This window comes from Mustela lutreola, chromosome 3, assembly GCF_030435805.1.
Source record: "Mustela lutreola isolate mMusLut2 chromosome 3, mMusLut2.pri, whole genome shotgun sequence".
NCBI lineage: Eukaryota > Metazoa > Chordata > Mammalia > Carnivora > Mustelidae > Mustela > Mustela lutreola.
The window spans coordinates 116,092,931-116,112,173 of NC_081292.1; the positions used below are offsets into that span (position 1 = coordinate 116,092,931).

A 19,243-nucleotide genomic window follows, 5' to 3' on the forward strand; every position below is an offset into this window, starting at 1 on the left:
CAAATCTGGAACTTATAAACTCATTTAAAAGAACTGTCTCAAAAATGTTGAAAATAGGAAGATGGTTAAAGGAATGCAAGGAAAATATGACCAGAAAGAAATTGGTTTGGGGAAATTAATTATATAACATTAAATTTGGAATGTAATAGGAAAGAATTAAGTAATTCTGTAATAAGGTATTTTACAATGATAGCAAGTATAATCGTTAATGAATGAAGACTTAACAGTAAGATTTCAGCTCCCAGGGCTATGGTGGTTTAGAAAGTCTCAGATCCTTCTCTTTGCAAATACCTACAAATGCTAACTTAGGTAAAATACCATCTTTTAAAATGCAGATCTGGCCTGAAGAAAACTAAAAAAATCCACAAATGCCAGAAACAAAAGAGAGTATCAAAACCTGAGTCAAAGGTGAGTGATGAAGCTACAGGCCACAATGAAGATGTCTGCAAACACCATTAACAGGGACTCTTAAGACTTAATAGCCAACGGGACGCCTGGGTGGCTCAGTTGGTTAAGCAGCTGCCTTCGGCTTAGGTCATGATCCCAGCGTCCTGGGATCGAGTCCCACATCGGGCTCCTTGCTCCGCAGGGAGCCTGCTTCTCCCTCTGACTCTGCCTTCCACTCTGTCTGCCTATGCTCACTCTCGCTCGCTGTCTCTCTGACAAATAAATAAATAAAATCTTAAAAAAAAAAAAAAAAAAAAAAAAAAAGACTTAATAGCCAAACAGAGCAAGGGTAGTAAGGTCTTAAACCTACACAAAGCAGAGATTGGAAATGAGCCTACTAAACAAAACTGAGCCTAAGAAAGCTACAACTTAAGAAAAAATGGAAAAGGTGTGACAATTAAAAAAAAAAAAAAAAGACAAACACATGGGGGGGGGACTGAAAACAAATTGTTTTTTAAAGATTTTGTTTATTTGACCTACAGAGATCACAAGTAGGCAGAGAGAGAAAGGGAAGCAGGTTCCCTGCTGAGCTGAGAGCCTGATGCAGGGCTCCATCCCAGGTCCCTGGAATCATGATCTGAGCTGAAGGCAGAGGCTTTAACCCACTGAGCCACCCAGGCACCCCGTGAAAACAGATTTATATACATATGGTCAAGCACTTTTTCAGAAGGATGTCAGAGTAATTTATGGGAGAGAAGAGACCTTACTAGAAATGGTGCCAGAGTAACTGAATATCAATATGAAAGAAAACTGAACCTAAAACTTTTACCCAACCCACACACAAAAATTAATTTGAGATGAATCATATATCAAAACATAAAAGCTAAAACTAGAAAGCTTCCAATACAAAACACAGGGACATTGTGATCCTGGGGTAGGAAAAGACTTTTTTGTGGCAATATAAAAAGCATTAACTACATAAGAACTTGATAAAGTAGATTTCATGAAAATTAAAAATTTCTGGGGGCGCCTGGGTCGCTCATCAGTTAAGTATCTGCCTTCAGCTTGGGTCTTGATATCAGGGTCCTGGGATGGAGTCCCATGTTAGGCTCCCTGCTCAGTGGGGAGTCTGCTTCTCCCTCCCTCTCTGCCTCTTCCACCTTCAGGTTTGTGTTCTTTCTCTCTCTCTCAAATGAATAGAATCTTAAAAAAAAAAAAATGTTTAAGTTCTGTTCATCAAAATGCAAAATATTTATTCCATATGAAGAAAAGCCAGAGTATTAAAAATTTCTGTTCATCAAAGAATACTACAAAGAAAATTTTAAAAGCAAACTTCAGACCAGGAGAAATTAAAATACATATATCTGACAAAGGGTCTTCTATGCAGAATAAAAGAACTCTTTCAAATCAATAATAGACAACATTAAAACATATATAAGACATTAACATATGTTGAAAGATGCCAACTGTAAGGACCTATTTTATATTTTTATATTTTAGCCAGAGGCTTCTATTGAGGCTAAACAATAACATTGTTGTTTAACCCTTAAACTGTCCCTGCTTTCCTTCCCCCAGGGGACTTAAAAACAAGTCCTGGAAACCAGCTCCAGGTAACAAAGCCCAGATACAAGGGTGGGTCAGGCCAGGTGGAAAAAACCAACCAGTGCGGGGATGCAGACTGTCTCCCTAGTTACCAAGGAGTATGGGCCCCGCCCTTTGGGAGCCTTTTGGGCACCAATCCCAACCAAGGGGATAGGCTGGGTCAAATGTCTATAGGGTAAATTGTAACTCAATTGGTCACCTAGCATCACTGTGGAGTTTCCTGTGTGCGTTTCAATCTCACAGTCCCATTATTGGGGCATACCAATAATATAAATAAATATTAATATTTATAAATATTTATAAATAAATATATATATAACCAACATTATTAGTCTTTAGGAAAATACAAATTAAAAATCTGTGAGCTACCAGGGTGCCTGGGTGGCTCAGTTGGTTGAGCATCAGACTCTTGATTTCAGCTCAGGTTGTGATCTCAGGGTCCTGGGATCCAGCACTGGGCTCCCTGCTCAGTGGGGAGTCTGCTTCTCCCTCTCCCTCAGCCTCTCCCTCCACTCATGCTCACTCTCTTTCTCTCTCTCTCTCTCACGAATAGATAAAATCTTAAAAAAAAAAAAAAAAAAAAGCAATAGAATTGAAAACATGTCCACAAAGGACTTCTCCATTAATGTTAATACCATCTTTATTCATAAGACTCCCAAACTGAAATCAAACAAATGTCCATCAGTAAGTGAATGAACAAAATAACTGTCTTATATTCAGAGATCAAAACAATATATATGAATCTAAAAAACATGATGAGCAAAAGAAGTCAGACAGAGACACATATAACCTGCATGATTCCATTTGTAACAAGTTCCGAAACAAACTAAAGTAAGCTATGGTACAGTAAGGGATTATAAGCCACTGATTATACTAGGAATCCATGAGAATGGATGAATGGATGGATAGATGAATGAGTAGAAACAGAGAAAAAGAGAAAGATATTGTTGCAACAGAAGGAAGGACTCTTCCTTACAGTAAAATTCCAATTAATAAATCATTTCATAAATAATTTCAAAAAATTATTTTGAGCAAGAACATGTATAGAAGCTAAATCGAAGAGAAAAAACTAGTTAAAAGGAAGCATATTTACATGGTCTGAACATCTCATGTTAGTTGTTTGTTAAACAGGCAACAACTGTGAGAAGGAAATATAGTAACTACATGGTAGAGAGTATTGTAGTTACAACCTTTGACTAACAATCAAAATTAACACTACCATCTTGAGAAAAAAAAAAGCAACAACCTGCCAGTTGAGGGGCTGATAGATGCTGTGTGCCTTCAAAAGCAATTTCTTGAGAAGGGTAAGACTTCTTTCTCCCTTGTGTAATAATCCAGAATGGACTGTACAAGCTAAATCCTATAATGAGAAAATGTTTAAAAGAATTGCAACACATTATATAAAATACACTGGCCTATATTCAGTGACATGAAAATCTGAAAAACTATTCAACATTCAAGGAAACAGAGAGAGATATCATTAAATGCAATAAGCAATCCTAATTTGGATCCTGCACTAAAAGAAAAAAAATTTCATAAAAGATTGACGATTAAAAACATATACAGAGATAAAAGATTAAACTTCATGAATTTGATGATTGTACTATGGCTATGTTAGAGAATATTTTTGTTCTTAAAATATGAACTATTCTTAAATACTGTAGGTTAAAGGAGCAAGACGTATGTAACCTAACCTCAGATGGCCTTGAAAAAAAATAAATACTACTGTGTGTGCAAATGCACACGTGTGTCTGTATGTGTAGAAAGACACAAGGAGAAAATAATAAAATAATAAAGGAAACGTGCTAAAATGTTAGAAATTAGTGAATCAAAGTAAAGGGTATAGAAAAGTTATTTCTGTACTTTTTTAAAATCAAGGTTGAAATTATTACAAAATTAAAAGTTAAAAAAGTAAACAGCATCAAGTAACCATAAAAAACATATTCTGTTGACAAAAGTCAGCTTACTAGTTTCCTTTCAATGGGGATGAGGTTGATTACAACTTAACTTTACAAATCCTCCCCCCCCAAAATTTGCCCATTACTTAAGTCTCTCAAGATTCACAGAGATTAAGATTACCTAATTATAAAAACAAAAAAAAATTTTAATTAGCAAATATATCGGGAAATAAAGCATCATCAATAACAAGAACAAAAGCAAAATTAGCCTATAAAGGACTTCAGATATGTAAAGTAAGTATGTTCTAAATATTTATAGAAAGAAAAGATGGAATTAAAACAGGGCAAGAAGCAAGATACTATCAACATAACAAGCAAACAGGAAATGGATATTCTAGGAATTAAAAATACACTATCTCGGGGCGCCTGGGTGGGTCAGTTGGTTAAGCAACAGCCTTCGGCTCAGGTCACGGTCCCAGAGTCCCGGGATCGAGCCCCACATCAGGCTCCCAGCTCCATGGGGTGTCTGCTTCTCCCTCTGACCTTCCCGCCTCTCATGCTCTCTCTCACTCTCTCTCTCTCAAATAAATAAATAAATCTTTTTAAAAAAAATACACTATCTCACATCAAGAACAGAAAATAAAATGTTTCTATTCTCCAATTTCAAGACAGGGAAGGACTGACTGTTCTTTGACATCACTCAGCTAATCTCTAAAGCATACTCTGATACTGAGCAAATACTTAAACACTCCTACTTTTTAAAGCCTCCAAACGTTCCTAAAGTCTGATTCAATACCAACTCTTTGCTTTGTTTGCCATGTTTAAGAAGCACAGTTTCTCCCTTGATTAGCAAGTAATATATTCAGCCTCTTTTTTTCAGCCATAATGAATGGGTTTTGGTTTCAAGTATTTTGAGCGATGGTCTTTTCCTTCAGAAAATCCAATAAATTAATAGCAAAATTTTCAGATTAGTAAACCAAGAATATAAGTAAATAACAAATATCCAAATAAAGCATAGACATTTTTTTTAAAAAAAGAAGAAAACAGTAAGTGATATATAAAACACAAAGAAAAGGTCTAATATAGGTATAATGGGAGACCAAGGAGAAAAGAAAAGAGCAAAATAGTATCCAAAGAGATTTCAAGATACTGAGTATTCTCCTAGAACTACTAAACAACATCAACCCAGAGATTAAAAAAACTATAAATACAAATCTAAATCTAGGCACATCATACTTAGCAAAACTTTTGGATAACCAAACAAGGAGAAAACTTTATAAACAGCCGGAGGGAGGAAATGACATTTTATAGAAACATCAAAAATACTAAACACCTAGGAATAAATATAATGACATATATGAAAGTTACATACTGAAAACTATAAAACCTTATTAAAAAGAAATTAATTAATGGGAAAATAACTGAGATGAAAATAAATGAAGGGCATTAAATAAATGGAAGAATATTCACATTAATGGAATACTTTACACTGTAAAGTATAAAGTAATACTTAAATACTTAAAATACTTTAAAGTATTTTATTTAATAAATACTTTATTTATTTAAATACTTAAAGCACTTAATAATAAGTATTTAAAAATAAGTACTTTATTTAAATACTTAAAATACTTTATACTGTAAAGATATCAATTCTCCCCAAACTGATCTACAGATGCAAAATTCCATTCACAAGTCCAGCAACTTTTTTGGTGAAAAATGATCAATGATTTCTATAACTTATAGGCAATGCAAAGGCTCAAGAAGAGCTAAAGCAATCTTGAAAAAATAACAAAGTTGTAAGACTTACACTATCTTAGACCAAAATATGGATTATTAAATTATAATAATTAAGAAGTACGGTGCTGACACAAAAATTGGCAATCAGAAAAATAAAACAAAGAATCTATACCTGTACTGTCCCATATGGTAGCCACCAGACATGTGGCTAAATTTAAATAAATTAAAATTTGTTAAAATATGAAATTCATTCCTTAGTTACACTTGCCCTATTCCAAGAACTCAGCAGTCACATGTGGCTAATAACTACTAAATTAAACAGCATATACATGAACATTTCCATAATGGCAGAAAATTCCACTAGAAAGCACTTATCTAGAAAGGCACACATAAAAATTATAAGATTTATGGCGAAGGTCTAATGTTGTAGGGAAAATTTAGTCTTTCCAATAAATTATGATGGGTCAATCAGACACTGATAGACAAAAGTAAATAATACAGTAATAAATATATAATCAACTCTGATCCCCACCTTATATCACATACAAAAATCAATTTTAAGTGGAATGTAGATCTGAATGTAAAAAATAAAACAGGGATGACTGGGTGGCTCAGATGGTTAAACATCTGCCTTTGGTTCAGGTCGTGATCTGGGATCGACTTCCACATTGCGGTCCTTGCTTAGCAGGGAGCCTCATTTTCCCTGTGCCTGCCCCTTCCCCTGCTTATGCCCTCTTTCTCTGACAAATAAACTCTTCAAAAAAACCCTTAAAATTAAAATATTAAAAATAAAATAGTTTTTAGACCTTGTTTAGACCTTTGTTTAGACAAAGGTTTGTGAAATAAGATGCAAAAAGTGCTAGCCATAAAATACACTACCAATAAAGAGTATTTAAGATAACCTTAAAACTGAGATCTTGTGCTTATCAAAAGTGATCAGTAAGAGAGAGAATAAGAAAACCTTAGCCTGATCAATTTTACTTGCAAAATATACATATGACAAAAAATTTGTATCCAGAATATAAATATGACAAAACACTCCAAGAAAACAATTAGGCAAACAACCTGGTAGAAAATGGGTAAGAGATGAACAGGCACTTACTAATAAAGGACAACAGAATGGCCCCTGCATTGGGCTTTCTGCTCAGCAGGGAGCCTACTTCTCCCTCTCTCTCTGCCTACTTGTGATTTCAGTCAAATAAATAAATAAAATTTTTTTAAAAAAGTGATCAAGAAGGGGCAAGAGAAAGATTTCTGGGATGTAGGTAAGGTACTATTTCTTGATCTTGGTGATGGCAATACTGTAAAAATTCTTCAAGTTCTACACTTGTACACAAGCATAAAATGTAGATCATTTCAAAAAATTCTTTGAGGGGCGCCTGGGTGGGTCAGTGGGTTAAGCCTCTGCCTTCGGCTCAGGTCATGATCTCAGGGTCCTGGGATCAAGCCCCGCATTGGGCTCTCTGCTCGGCGGGGAACCTGCTTCCTCCTCTCTCTCTCTCTGCCTGCCTCTGCCTACTTGCGATCTCTGTCTGTCAAATAAATAAATAAAATCTTTAAAAAAAAAAAATTCTTTGAACACTGAATAGGTAAGTTAAACATATTAAAATAACTGAATCATAATCTTTTATTTTTAAAAAGAGATATTTAAAAGTAGCCATACTGTACCACAGGTAGATGCAAAAAATATAAGACACATTAATGGAAGCATGGGATAGAGTGAAAAGGTAGTTTAAGTCTCATCAACATTGCAGAAGAAAATAAACAAAATGAATGGGTATGAATCAATATTTAAATATATTTTTTTAAGATTTTATTTATTTATTTGACAGATATCACAAGTAGGCAGAGAGGTAGGCAGAGAGAGAGGGAAAGCAGGCTCCCTGCTAAGCAGAGAGCCCAATGTGGAACTCGATCTCAGGACCCTGGGATCGTGACCTCTGAGCAGAAGCTTTAACCCACTGAGCCACCCAGGAGTCCCATGAATCAATATTTAAAGAGATATGGATGCCTGGGTGGCTCAGTTGATTGAGCATCTGCAACTCAGGTCATGATCCTGGGATCCTGGGATGGAACCCTGCTTTGGGCTCCCTGCTCAGCAGGGAGTCTGCCTGTCCTTGCCCCTCACCACAGCTCACGCTCTTGCTCTCAAATAAATAAAATCTTAAAAATAATTTTAAAAAATCGATAATAGCTGAGATTTTTCCAGAATCAACATGGCACAAATCCCAGATTTAAAAATGCACAATAATCTCAAGGAGAAAAAACACAAAGAAAACCAGACTGAATAAATTGTTGTTACACCGCCAAACTCCAAAAACAAAGAGAAAGTCTTAAAATCAGATACAGAAAAAAATCAGATCCAAACAGAAAAGACAGATGACCACAAAGGAATGAAAATCAGACTGACCTGTTTTTTTTTTTTTTTAATTTTCAAACTGACAGAAAATCCAAAGAGAAAACTATAGTGAACAATCTTAACACCACTCATCAAATTCAATGTTAACATTGTGACTGACTCACTCAAAGTCTATCTGAACATATATATGGCTTCTCCTTTTGGGAAAATATAGAAAGTAGGCTGCTATCACAGTTCTTCATCCCAAATTCTTTATCATGCATTTTCCAAGAACAAGAACATTCAACCAAAACACCATTACCTCAATCCATGATAACTGACATTAATTCAATAACATCACTCTAAGAGAGCCCAGATGCAATTTTCCCAGTTATCCTCATATGTCCTCTAAAGCTTTTCTTTTTACTTATCAAGAATCTAATCAAGATTTATGTATTACTTTCAGATGTTTTAACTTTTAGGTCTCTCAATTTAGGCCATTCTCATCACTTCCCTTGGTTTTTCAGACACTGTGTCCTATAAAATATCCTATAAAAATATCCCGTATTCTAATCTGGTTTGATTGTTTCCCCATTATCGAAAGAACAAGTATTTCCAGAAAGAAATGTTGTACAACTCCAATGCAGCACATTGTGCCTATAGCTGCCCCACTACTGGCTATACTAAATGAACATTTTATAATTTTTCTCTTTGTAATCTGTAAGTCACCTGTAAAGTAAGTTTTTGAGACTCAAGAGCACACTTTTTAATGGCAACTATGAAAGACATAAGTCAATAGAATACAATCTTCCAAGTGCTAGGAAAAAAGGACTATTAAGTAGAACTATATTGTCAACTAAAATACCATTCAAAAATGAAGGCAAAATGGTATATCTTAAAATTATCTCAAGATGCAATAAAAAATGGGAAGACAATGTACACACAAAAAAAACTGGTTTGCACAAACCTTTGTTGTTTTCATATATATATATATATATATATATATGTATATATATATATATATATATATACACACACACACACTCTAGAATTAAATATTTTTAGCATGTCTTGAAGAAAGTACTTTACCTGCCATCTCTTCTGAGGGCAAAAGCAATGCCATCTTTCTGGAAAGGAAGTAGCTTTGCTCTTAGTTTTTCAGGCAAAAAATCCAAGTGTTTATAAGATTCATTTGTCAAACAGGACATCTGAGGTATAAGAGACTTTTTTATCGCATGAACTTTAGGCATCCTGATCCTAAAAAAAAAGAAACCACAAAAGGGAGGGGTAGGGAAATAGCTATTACTGAATGTATTAGAGAATTAAACATAAATAATAATAATATTAAAGTACTTATCTGTGGCCTGAAATACTAGCTACATAGATATAAAGTGGCTAAATCATAATCCAAAATGATCTACTAAGAAAATTCAAAGCACTAAGTCCAAAATCAGTTATTCAGTGCACAGTGTGGGAATTCAGCATCCTTTATTTCATTTGTATTTCAAACTGAACCATAACATAATAATTATTCTGTTTTAAGCAACAAATTTTTTACTGAAAATTTACAAATCAGCCAGATTTTTAAAACTAAATAATTTTTAAAATAAGGAATGATTAGCTACAGAAAAAGGAATTCTTTTATAATTAAACCTTTTATAGATCCACATTTTCCTATCACACCAAATTTTTTAAGAACAGGATAAAACTGCATTTTTAAAATTATAAAATATGAAGATACTAACTCCAAATTTATAATTAAATTAAACCAATATTAAATGAGATTCATTTAAAAAAATTAGAATGAATTCTTTTTTTTTTTTTTAAGATTTTACTTATTTATTTGACAGAGAGAGATTACAAGTAGGCAGAGAGGCAGGCAGAGAGAGAGAGGAGGAAGCAGGCTCCCTGCTGAGCAGAGAGCCCGATGCGGGACTCGATCCCAGGACCCTGAGATCATGACCTGAGCCAAGGCAGCAGCTTAACCCACTGAGCCACCCAGGCGCCCTAGAATGAATTCTTTTAAATCAAATGAATATACAATATAAACTCTGCCTGACTGGTACCTTCCTCAACACTGGGTTTCCACAAATGTCATTTTAAGTTTCTCTATGAAAATTTCGTATGTCTATAAATTCTCAGAGCTCTGCAAGAAAGAGTCCTATTAAATCACTGAACTATAAAACTTCTTTAATAACACTTTATATTTAGATTGCAATTTTTCATCTGTTTATATGTAATCTCACTTCATCTTTAAAAAAAATTTGCTCTTTTCTCAATTGCTTGCAGACTTATAAAATTTTACTCCACCCAAAAAAAAGTAATCAACCTCTGTATCCAATATCTAAGAATCTCAAGAATTCAGTGTGTATTTGCTAATAAGAAATACATATTATAGTCCAGGATCTGAAGAAGCAAGGACAACGCCTTCATGGGTCTTACATTCTTAAGGGGGAGACTAAAAATAATGAATAAATGATTAATTACAGTAAAGTGTAAATATTAGGAAGGAACAAGAGAATAATGGCCAATTTAGGTAGGCTGACCAGATAAGGACTCTCCTAGGTGATGCTTACTTAGTCCATAAACTGAAGTATGAAAGAGTCAACCAAGTTCAAAACTGAGTGGAGAGCACTCCCAAACAGACAGCAATCAGAGGAAAGGTTCCAAGCTGAGAAAGGGTTGAGTGATTTTTAGAAACACAATGGAGGCCAATGTGGCTGAACCAAGGGAGAGAATAGTATGAGATGAAGCTACTGAGATAAGCAAGAGTAAAATTAAAGAAAGCCTTGATAAGGGTTTTGGATTCTGTTTTGAAGAATGAAGAACCAGTGCAGCTCTGCCATCCAAAACACTATTAGCCAGAAGTGGCTCTTTGGGTTAAAAATTAAAACTTCAGGCATGATGTGAAGAAGAGACAAGAATGACCCTTGCAAAGAAGGGAGAGAAGGTACCCAAAGGGAAAAGGGGGGGGGGGGGACTGTTGTTGGCAAATAATGGGAATAACCCTGTAGAAAACAGAGATGCCAAAACAGACCAGGCACAGAAGGCTGAAGGTGCTGGAGATGTCAGGTGAAGTGTGTGCATTTTTGATAGCTGTGTACTTCTTGTGACTGTACAGTTTGATATACCATTTTTTATCAAGTTTTATAAAAATGCACAATTTTGTTTTACCTTTTTCTTTTTAAGCTATGTTAGCACACAAAACATTTCATTGTTGGGGGGGGGGGGCTTTTATCACTAACAGAGTATCTCTGAAGCTAAACCGATACAAATGTAACACCACCACTCCCTTTCAGTTTTGAAAATCTTCCTTTTGGTTCCCAGGAGGAGGGATTCCTTGATGTTGAAATACATTAGCCATCCTGGCACAAATGCTTTGTGGTATGGAAAAATTCAAATTTCTGTTTATGTACTCTTATCCCTGTCTGCCTTCAACATAGACTTAATTCTCTTAAGCCCTGATCTGTTGGAACTTAACACCAAGACATAGTTCTCAGTGTATGTCAGGCAATCTGGACTTTACAGTGTCACCATGGAGATGGCACCCCTCTAAGACCTCCTTTTTTAGCTTGTGGATCTTCAGATTGATAATTATGCTATCTTCATTTCATTTCCTGATAGTCAGCATCTGCTTGTGAAAAGTTGTTGAACAATATGCTAAATGTGAAATGTCAACCCTCACTCTAAACTTTCCCTGTTCAGGCAATCAGATGAAGACTGCATTCAGTTTTATAGTGGCTTTCTGATTTTGGTAATCCATGGAAGAAGGGAGTATAAAAGTTGTAAATATTGTTAATGACTATCTTCCCATGTCCTGCCTGAAATACCATCATTGTTTATGAAAAGTATCTTTAAAAAAAGGTGGATACAGGGGACACCTGGGTGGCTCAGTTGGTTGGTGACTGCCTTCGGCTCAGGTCATGATCCCGGAGTCCTGGAATCGAGTCCCGCATCGGGCTCCCAACTCCACAGGGAGTCTGCTTCTCTCTCTGACCTTCTCCTCATTCATGTTCTCTCTCACTGTCTCTCTCTCAAATAAATAAATTAAATCTTAAAAAAAAAAAAAAAGGTAGATACAGTTTGGCTTGGAAAAAAATAATAAAAATAAGTAAAATTAAAACTTCAGTTCCTCAGTCACATCAGCCATGTTCCAAGTCCTCAGTGGCCACATGTGGATAGTGGCTATCATACTGAACAGCGAAGATGTAGACCACTTCCATCTTCACTGAAAGCTATTATTAGACAGCACTTACCGGAGAGTTTTAAGGAGGGACACAATCTTATATTTTAAAAACTACTGGTAGAGGACAAAGCTATTAATAAAAAAATAGGAGATAAATGTCCCTAGAGGACTTGGCTAGTCCGTAAAGGCCCCACTGCATCTGTTGGCTACTGGATTTAGATATGACTTATGAAAGATTAAGACCTGTCTGATAAGGTCCTCCTAAACACCGTCGCATGGGCCCCTCTTCTCAACACCACCACCAAAACACTGAATCAATAACAGACAATGATTCAAAAAAGGTAAAGCATTAAAGCAAGAAATTTATTACCAGGATGCAAGAAATAAGGCAAGCATCATCTTTGGCAGTAGAACTGGAGAGATTCAGGAAATGAAACAGAGGTAAAGCAAACAGAACTTGCTGTTGGAGGATATGAGGAGAATGAGGGACATGGGAACTCAACATACGTTTAGAGTGATGGAATTGATGCAAATTTACTGAGATGGTAAAGACTGAGGAAGAAATGGATTGGGGAGAAACAATATATCTTTCAGAAATACATAAACTTTGAGATGTTTGTAAATTATGAAGTGGAAATGTCTAATAGATTTGGAAATACATGAGTCTGGAACTTAGGGAGAGAATAAGGCTGTATACATGTATTTGGGAGTTGACACAGTACAGTCCACCTACATCATTATTTGAGGCCACCCAACACCTGGGACCCCTGCAATGTTTAGGAATTTCTTCACATTACAAATCTGAGGAGTCAAATATCATGTCCCAATAGAAAAGTTGGAAAGGGCAAATTCTTGCTTTCTCAGCCTGCCTTACAAAAATGGGATTCGCTATTCAGACATACCCATTCCAGACTTTAATCCAGAGAGTCAAAACTCAAAGAAGCAGAGAATAAGTGACACCCATTCTGGCAAGGTAGCAGCAGCAGAAAGTGCCATGTCCACTTTCCAAAAGCAATAGGGATTCCAGAAGCACTATTGAGAGTCATTGGTATAAGGAGTACTTCATACTATTAGTTTAGGGTGGAATATTGGCAAGAAGCTCAGAAAAAAATACAAAAACCATTTTACTGTCTATTATCTTTGCTTTTTTTTTTTTTTTTTTTTACATTGTAAAAGATTTTAACCAACACCAAGAAAAAAATATCTGCTAAACTGAGGTTATACTGTAACTTATCTGATTTATTTTAGTAAGACCGAATCAGGCATTATATATATATTTTTTTAAGATTTTATTTATTTATTTGTCAGAGAGAGAGCGAGAGCGAGCACAGGCAGACAGAGTGGAAGGCAGAGTCAGAGGGAGAAGCAGGCTCCCTGCGGAGCAAGGAGCCCGATGTGGGACTCGATCCCAGGATGCTGGGATCATGACCTGAGCTGAAGGCAGCTGCTTAACCAACTGAGCCACCCAGGCGTCCCCAGGCATTATATTTGTAAAAATAAACAATGAAACTAAAGCCATATTAATTTAAAAAACAGTTTTAAGAGAGTCACCAATAAGAGAAAAAATAAAGATGAAGATAAAATAAGTCTACAATAGTAAAAAAATGTGTAGAAAATTTTCCACTGAACTAAAATTATGGTATGTCTGCTTCCCTGGTGCTTTAAATTGGTATCTGGATACATAAAGGACTTAAAAATAAGTAGTGGTAAAATTAATTAATAACACAGTTAATATTCAAAGTAAAGTAATTTTAAAATTCCCTTTCCCCCTTATATTATAGAAAGTCTAAAAATTATATTACAATAAAAAATACCTCATTTAGGTCATCCACATAGGTTCATCTACTACAAAAGATCAGTTGTAACCAACACTGTATTAATAACAGAAGACTCAGGCTTCATCTTCTAACTTATCAAAAAACCAATACTGGGCGCCTGGGTGGCTCGGTGGGTTAAGCCACTGCCTTTGGCTCAGGTCATGATCTCAGGGTCCTGGGATCAAGTCCCGCATCGGGCTCTCTGCTCAGCAGGGAGCCTGCTTCCTCCTCTCTCTCTCTGCCTGCCTCTCTGCCTACTTGTGATCTCTCTCTGTCAAATGAATAAATAAAATCTTAAAAAAAAAAACCAATACTAATAATAAATGTGCATGTCCATCTAATCGTGAAAACTATAGAGAATTTAAATCAGAAATTTAGGAAACAGTTTTAATCATTGTATACATACAAGTTTATTTTTTAGTAAGATTGCGGGAGCTGGTAAGATGGAACTAGCAGTATTTGCCTTTTAATACCACGTCATTTAAATTATCAAAATTAAAACATTGGCTAGGAAAATTTAGTGAAAGCAAAACCTAGCAGAACTCACTTTCTAAGCAATTCTCTTGATAAACAACACTTGAGAAGTGAATAAAGGGAAATTTTTTTTTCAGTATTGTATTTAGATCAAGATGGCATTTTTATAATCAACTGGAAACAAGACAAACTCAAATGGAATTTACTGATACATTCCTAAATAAATATTAGAATTGTGTTGAGGAGAATCAACTATTGTTGAAATACAGTACTAATAAATTTATTTGGGAATAAAAACCAAATGGCTACTCAGAGAAATATGGACTTTAAGGAGATGATTTTGTTGCTTTTATTTTTTTAATTAAGAATTTGTTTAATGAGAGATGTCTGGCTAGCTCAGTAAGTACAGCATGCAATTCTTGGTTTGAGGGTTGTAATCTCAAGCACCACACTGGCTTTAAAAATTACTTAAAAATAAAATTAAATTAAAAAAGAAAAAAAAAAGAGGGGCACCTGGGTCACTCAGTTGTTAAGCACCTGCCTTTGGCTCAGGTCATGATCCCAGGGTCCTGGGATCAAGCCCCGCATCAGGCTCCCTGTTCAGTGAGAAGCCTGCTCCATCTTCTCCCTCTGCCTCTCCTCCCGGCTTGTGCTCTCTCTCTCTCTCAACTAAATAAGTAAAATCTTAAAAAAAAAAAAAAAAGAATTTGTTGAATGAAATAAGCAACAGATATAGACATAGACAAAGAGAGAATTTGTGAATAGAAGAGACATTAAATAGAAATGGAGTAAAATGCCAATTAAAAGAAAAAGATTATCACACTGGATTTAAAAATCCATATGTATATGCTGCTTTCAAAAGACACAAGTTAAACCGAATGATGTAGAAACACTGAGTGGAAAAGGATGAAAAAGGACGTATTATGCCTACCAAAATAGAGCTGGCATAGTTTTATTAACATAAAGCAACAGGGACGCCTGGGTGGCTCAGTTGGTTAAGCTGCTGCCTTTGGCTCAGACCATGATGCCAGGATCATAGGATCGAGTCCTGAATCGGGCTCCTGCTCGGCAAGGAGCCTGCTTCTCTTGTTGCCTCTGCCTGCCACTCTGCCTGCTTGCATGTACTCTCTCTCTCACAGACTAATAAATAAATAAATAAATAAAGCAGCTAATATTGGCTAAAAGGCATTATTAGAAAAAAAAGGTATTTTATAATGGTAAAAGGTTTAATTTACTAGAAACATAAACATTGCCTTAAAATATAAGGCAAATACATAAAAACAAAAGGAAAAAATTGAGAAAGGAGAATAGCCAAATCTATAATTATAGTTCCTTTCAGTAACTGATTATAGAAGCAGATTAAAAATATAAAAGGATATGGAAGATTTGAAAAACAGAATAAACAAACATGAGCCACTTAGTAAATGACAGATACATTCTTTTCAAGCTCATTTTATAGCCTAAACTTGATTGTAGAGGCTGGTTTTTTTTTTAAGGTTTTATTTATTTATTTGTCAGAGTGAGTGAGAAAGAGAGAGAGCACACAAGCAGGGCAGCAGCAGGAAGAGGGAGAAGCAAGTTCCCCGATGAGCAAGGAGCCCAGTGTGGGACTCCATCCCATGACCCTGGGATCAGGACCTGAGCCAAAGGCAGACATTTAACTGAATAAGCCAACCAAGTATCCTGTAGAGGCTGCTTTTAGACAACAGTCTTGAGCAATGGAATGTAGAACAAGGCAAAAGGGTCCACAGGGACTACCTAGCTAATTACAGACATGCCCATCAGGCAATCCACCTCAAAATATCCATGAGCCCAACTGACCTAACTGACCAACGGACTACTGACAAACATGCAAAGTTACCAAAAAAGGGAAAATTCCATAGATTCCCAATACCTCCTTGCTTCCTCCCTTAAAAACAGCCCCCAACCACCACCTCACTGCAGATAGTCTCTCCTCTACTGTCCTGCCCTCTGCTCCCTTGTGGTGTGTTCAATAAACTTCTATCTCCTTTGTCTGCCTCTGGTGAATTCTTTCACCACCCATACCAAGAGCCCCCACCCAATTGTCACCCCACATTTGAGGGCCCCCATCAGATCAGGAGAAACACATTGATCTGACTAACACAATACAAACATGCGCACGCACACACACAAGCCATTTTCTCATATTCATGGGTAAACTAAATATTAGCAAACCAAAGACAACAAAAATTAAAAGCCTAAAATATCAGCATATGCAAAATGGCTTATTTTAGAGAAAATAAACAAAATAAAATAAAATGAGCTTACTTTAAGAACACAAGCCTAGTTAAACTTTCGAAAATCAAACCCAAAATAATCTTGAAAATGAACAAACTTGGTGAGCCTATACTTCCTGATTGTAAAACTTAGCACAAAGCTGCCTAAGACAGTGTAGTACTAGCAGGATGATACACAAATAGATCAATGGAATAGATTTTAGAGTCCAGGAACAAACTCTTATATTTATAGTTACTTCATTTTTCACAGGGGTGCCAAAACAATTCAACAGGAAAATAACAGTCTTTCCAAGAAATAGCACTAGAACAACCAGATATCCAGATAGAAAAAAATGAACTTGGGCCCATAACTCACACCATACATAAAAATTAACTCACAATAGATCAAAGACTAAAATGAAAATGGTAAAACTCTTAAAAGGAAAAGAGCAAATCTTTATGACCTTGGGTTATGCGATGCTTTCTTAGATACAAAGCCAAAACTAAAAGCAACAACAACAAAATAGATAAACTGGATTTTACCAACATTAAAAACTTTACAGCTACGAATAACATCATCAAGAAAATGAAGACAACCCAAAAAAGGGGAGTCAATATTTGTAAATTATGTCTGACAAAAATATATGAAGAATTATAACTGAATAATAAAAAGACAATCCAATTTAAAAATGGGCAAAAGATCTGAAATACACTTCTCCAAAGAAGTTATATACATGGCCAATAAGCACACAAAAGATGTTCAACACCATTAGTAGTAAGGAAACTGTAAATCAAAACCAAATTAAGACACTTCACAATCATTAGGATGGCTAAAAGAAAAAGGATAGACAGTAACAAGTGTTGACAAGAGTGTAGAGAAATTAGAAACCTCAAACACTGCTTGTGGAAATGTATAAAAGCATAGCACATGGAAAACAGTGTGGCAGTTCATCATTATTACCATAAGACCTAGAAATTCTATCTCTAGGTATACACCCAAAAGAAATGAAAATACACATGCACACAAAGAGTTTGCAAACAAATTTTCATAGCAGTATTATTCATGAAAGTTAAAATGGGAAACAAACAAAATGTCCATCAACTGATTAACTGGTAAAGAACATATAGCGTATACATACAATGGAGTATTATTTGACAATAAAAAGCAATGAAATAGTGCTACATGCTATAACATGGATGAACATTGAAAACATTACACTCAGTGATAGAAGCCAGTCACAATGAACCACATATTGTCTAATTCCATTTATATGAAAGGCGCAGTCTAGGCAAATTCATACAGACCTACAGTAAATGAGCAGTTGCCTAGGGCCAGAGTCTGGACAGGGTGTGGGAAGAGTAGGATGGCAGAGAACAGAGAGCAACTGCTAATGAGTACTGGGCTTCTTTTTAAAGTGATGAAAATGTTCTAAAATTAAATTGTGATGATGGTTCCAAAACCTATGAATATACTGAAACTCACAGAATTGCAAAATAAGTGAATTTTACGGTATGCGCATTACATCTCAATTAAGCTGTTAAAAAATGCACTGTGAAAAAAGCTCCATCAGTAATTCTCAAAAATAACAAAATAAATAAGTTGTACAGTCATCCCAACAATGGCCAAAAAAAAAAAAAAGCATTTGATAAAATTTGAAATTCACTTACAACAAAAGTTACCTGACATAGAAAAAATAGAACATCCTTCATATGATAAAAGTTTTTACCAAAAACCTTCAACAAATATCATACTTCAGGTTAAATGTTGAAAGCATTCCCATCAAGATCATAAAAAACACAAATATGTCTATTATTGCCAATTTTATTTAACAGTGCCATCACCTCAGTTGAATAAGACAAAAGGAAAAGGACGAAGAACAGAAAAAAAGTTAAAATTTGGTTCCAGTCCAAGACAGCAACGGAGAAGAGGCTGAACTCCCCTCCCTCCTCCATACCAATTCTCTACCTATTTACTACAGAATAATTCCTCCTGAAGAACTGAACAATTTCTATACAACAAAAGAAGACCAGTTGAAGACAGGATATAACAAAAGAAACCTCACTTCTGATGCTGCAATCTGCAGTGTGAAGGGATAAGACCGAGAGACACAGAGCAGAGTCTTCTACCCTGGGGCAGGGGGGGGGGGGGTAAGCCACAGTTTAAAAGGGCAACTACAACATAAAGGAACCAACTCTAAAACCCTGCTGAATAGTGGCAGGAGCTGCTGGAACTCTCTCCAAGCATGAGAGGCTGGCAAACCCCACTTTTACATACATCCTCTACCCTGAGAGTACAGGGTCCAGGTGTTAATAGCCAGCCTACCAGATTAGTGACCACTGGGTCTCTGGCCCATAGCTGCTCTGGATGCCCTGGGTACAGAAGAAAATGTCAGGGTTTGAAAGAGAAGCTAGTTTGTCAAATATCCAGTATCCAGCCATAGATCTCCATCTGTTTGATGGAGCTGCTGGAACTCTCTGCAGGGTGGAAGAGCTAGAGAGCATCACAGTTTACGTTCTGTATCCACTTCGATAGTGTACACAGGAGCTACATAGGGTCTGGGTGCCCT

The 19,243-nt window shown here is 35.8% G+C and overlaps 1 protein-coding gene across 1 annotated transcript in view; it reads right to left on the reverse strand.

Annotated features, from left to right (window-relative positions):
- The window catches only part of ZRANB3 (zinc finger RANBP2-type containing 3), a 320,871-nt gene that overhangs the window by 287,995 nt on the left and 13,633 nt on the right, over window positions 1-19,243 (reverse strand). Inside the window, exon 2 of the mRNA XM_059166728.1 lies at window positions 9,052-9,219. Coding sequence (XP_059022711.1) covers window positions 9,052-9,212 — 161 coding nt within the window. The 5' untranslated portion in view covers window positions 9,213-9,219. The remainder of the gene's footprint in view (window positions 1-9,051; window positions 9,220-19,243) is intronic.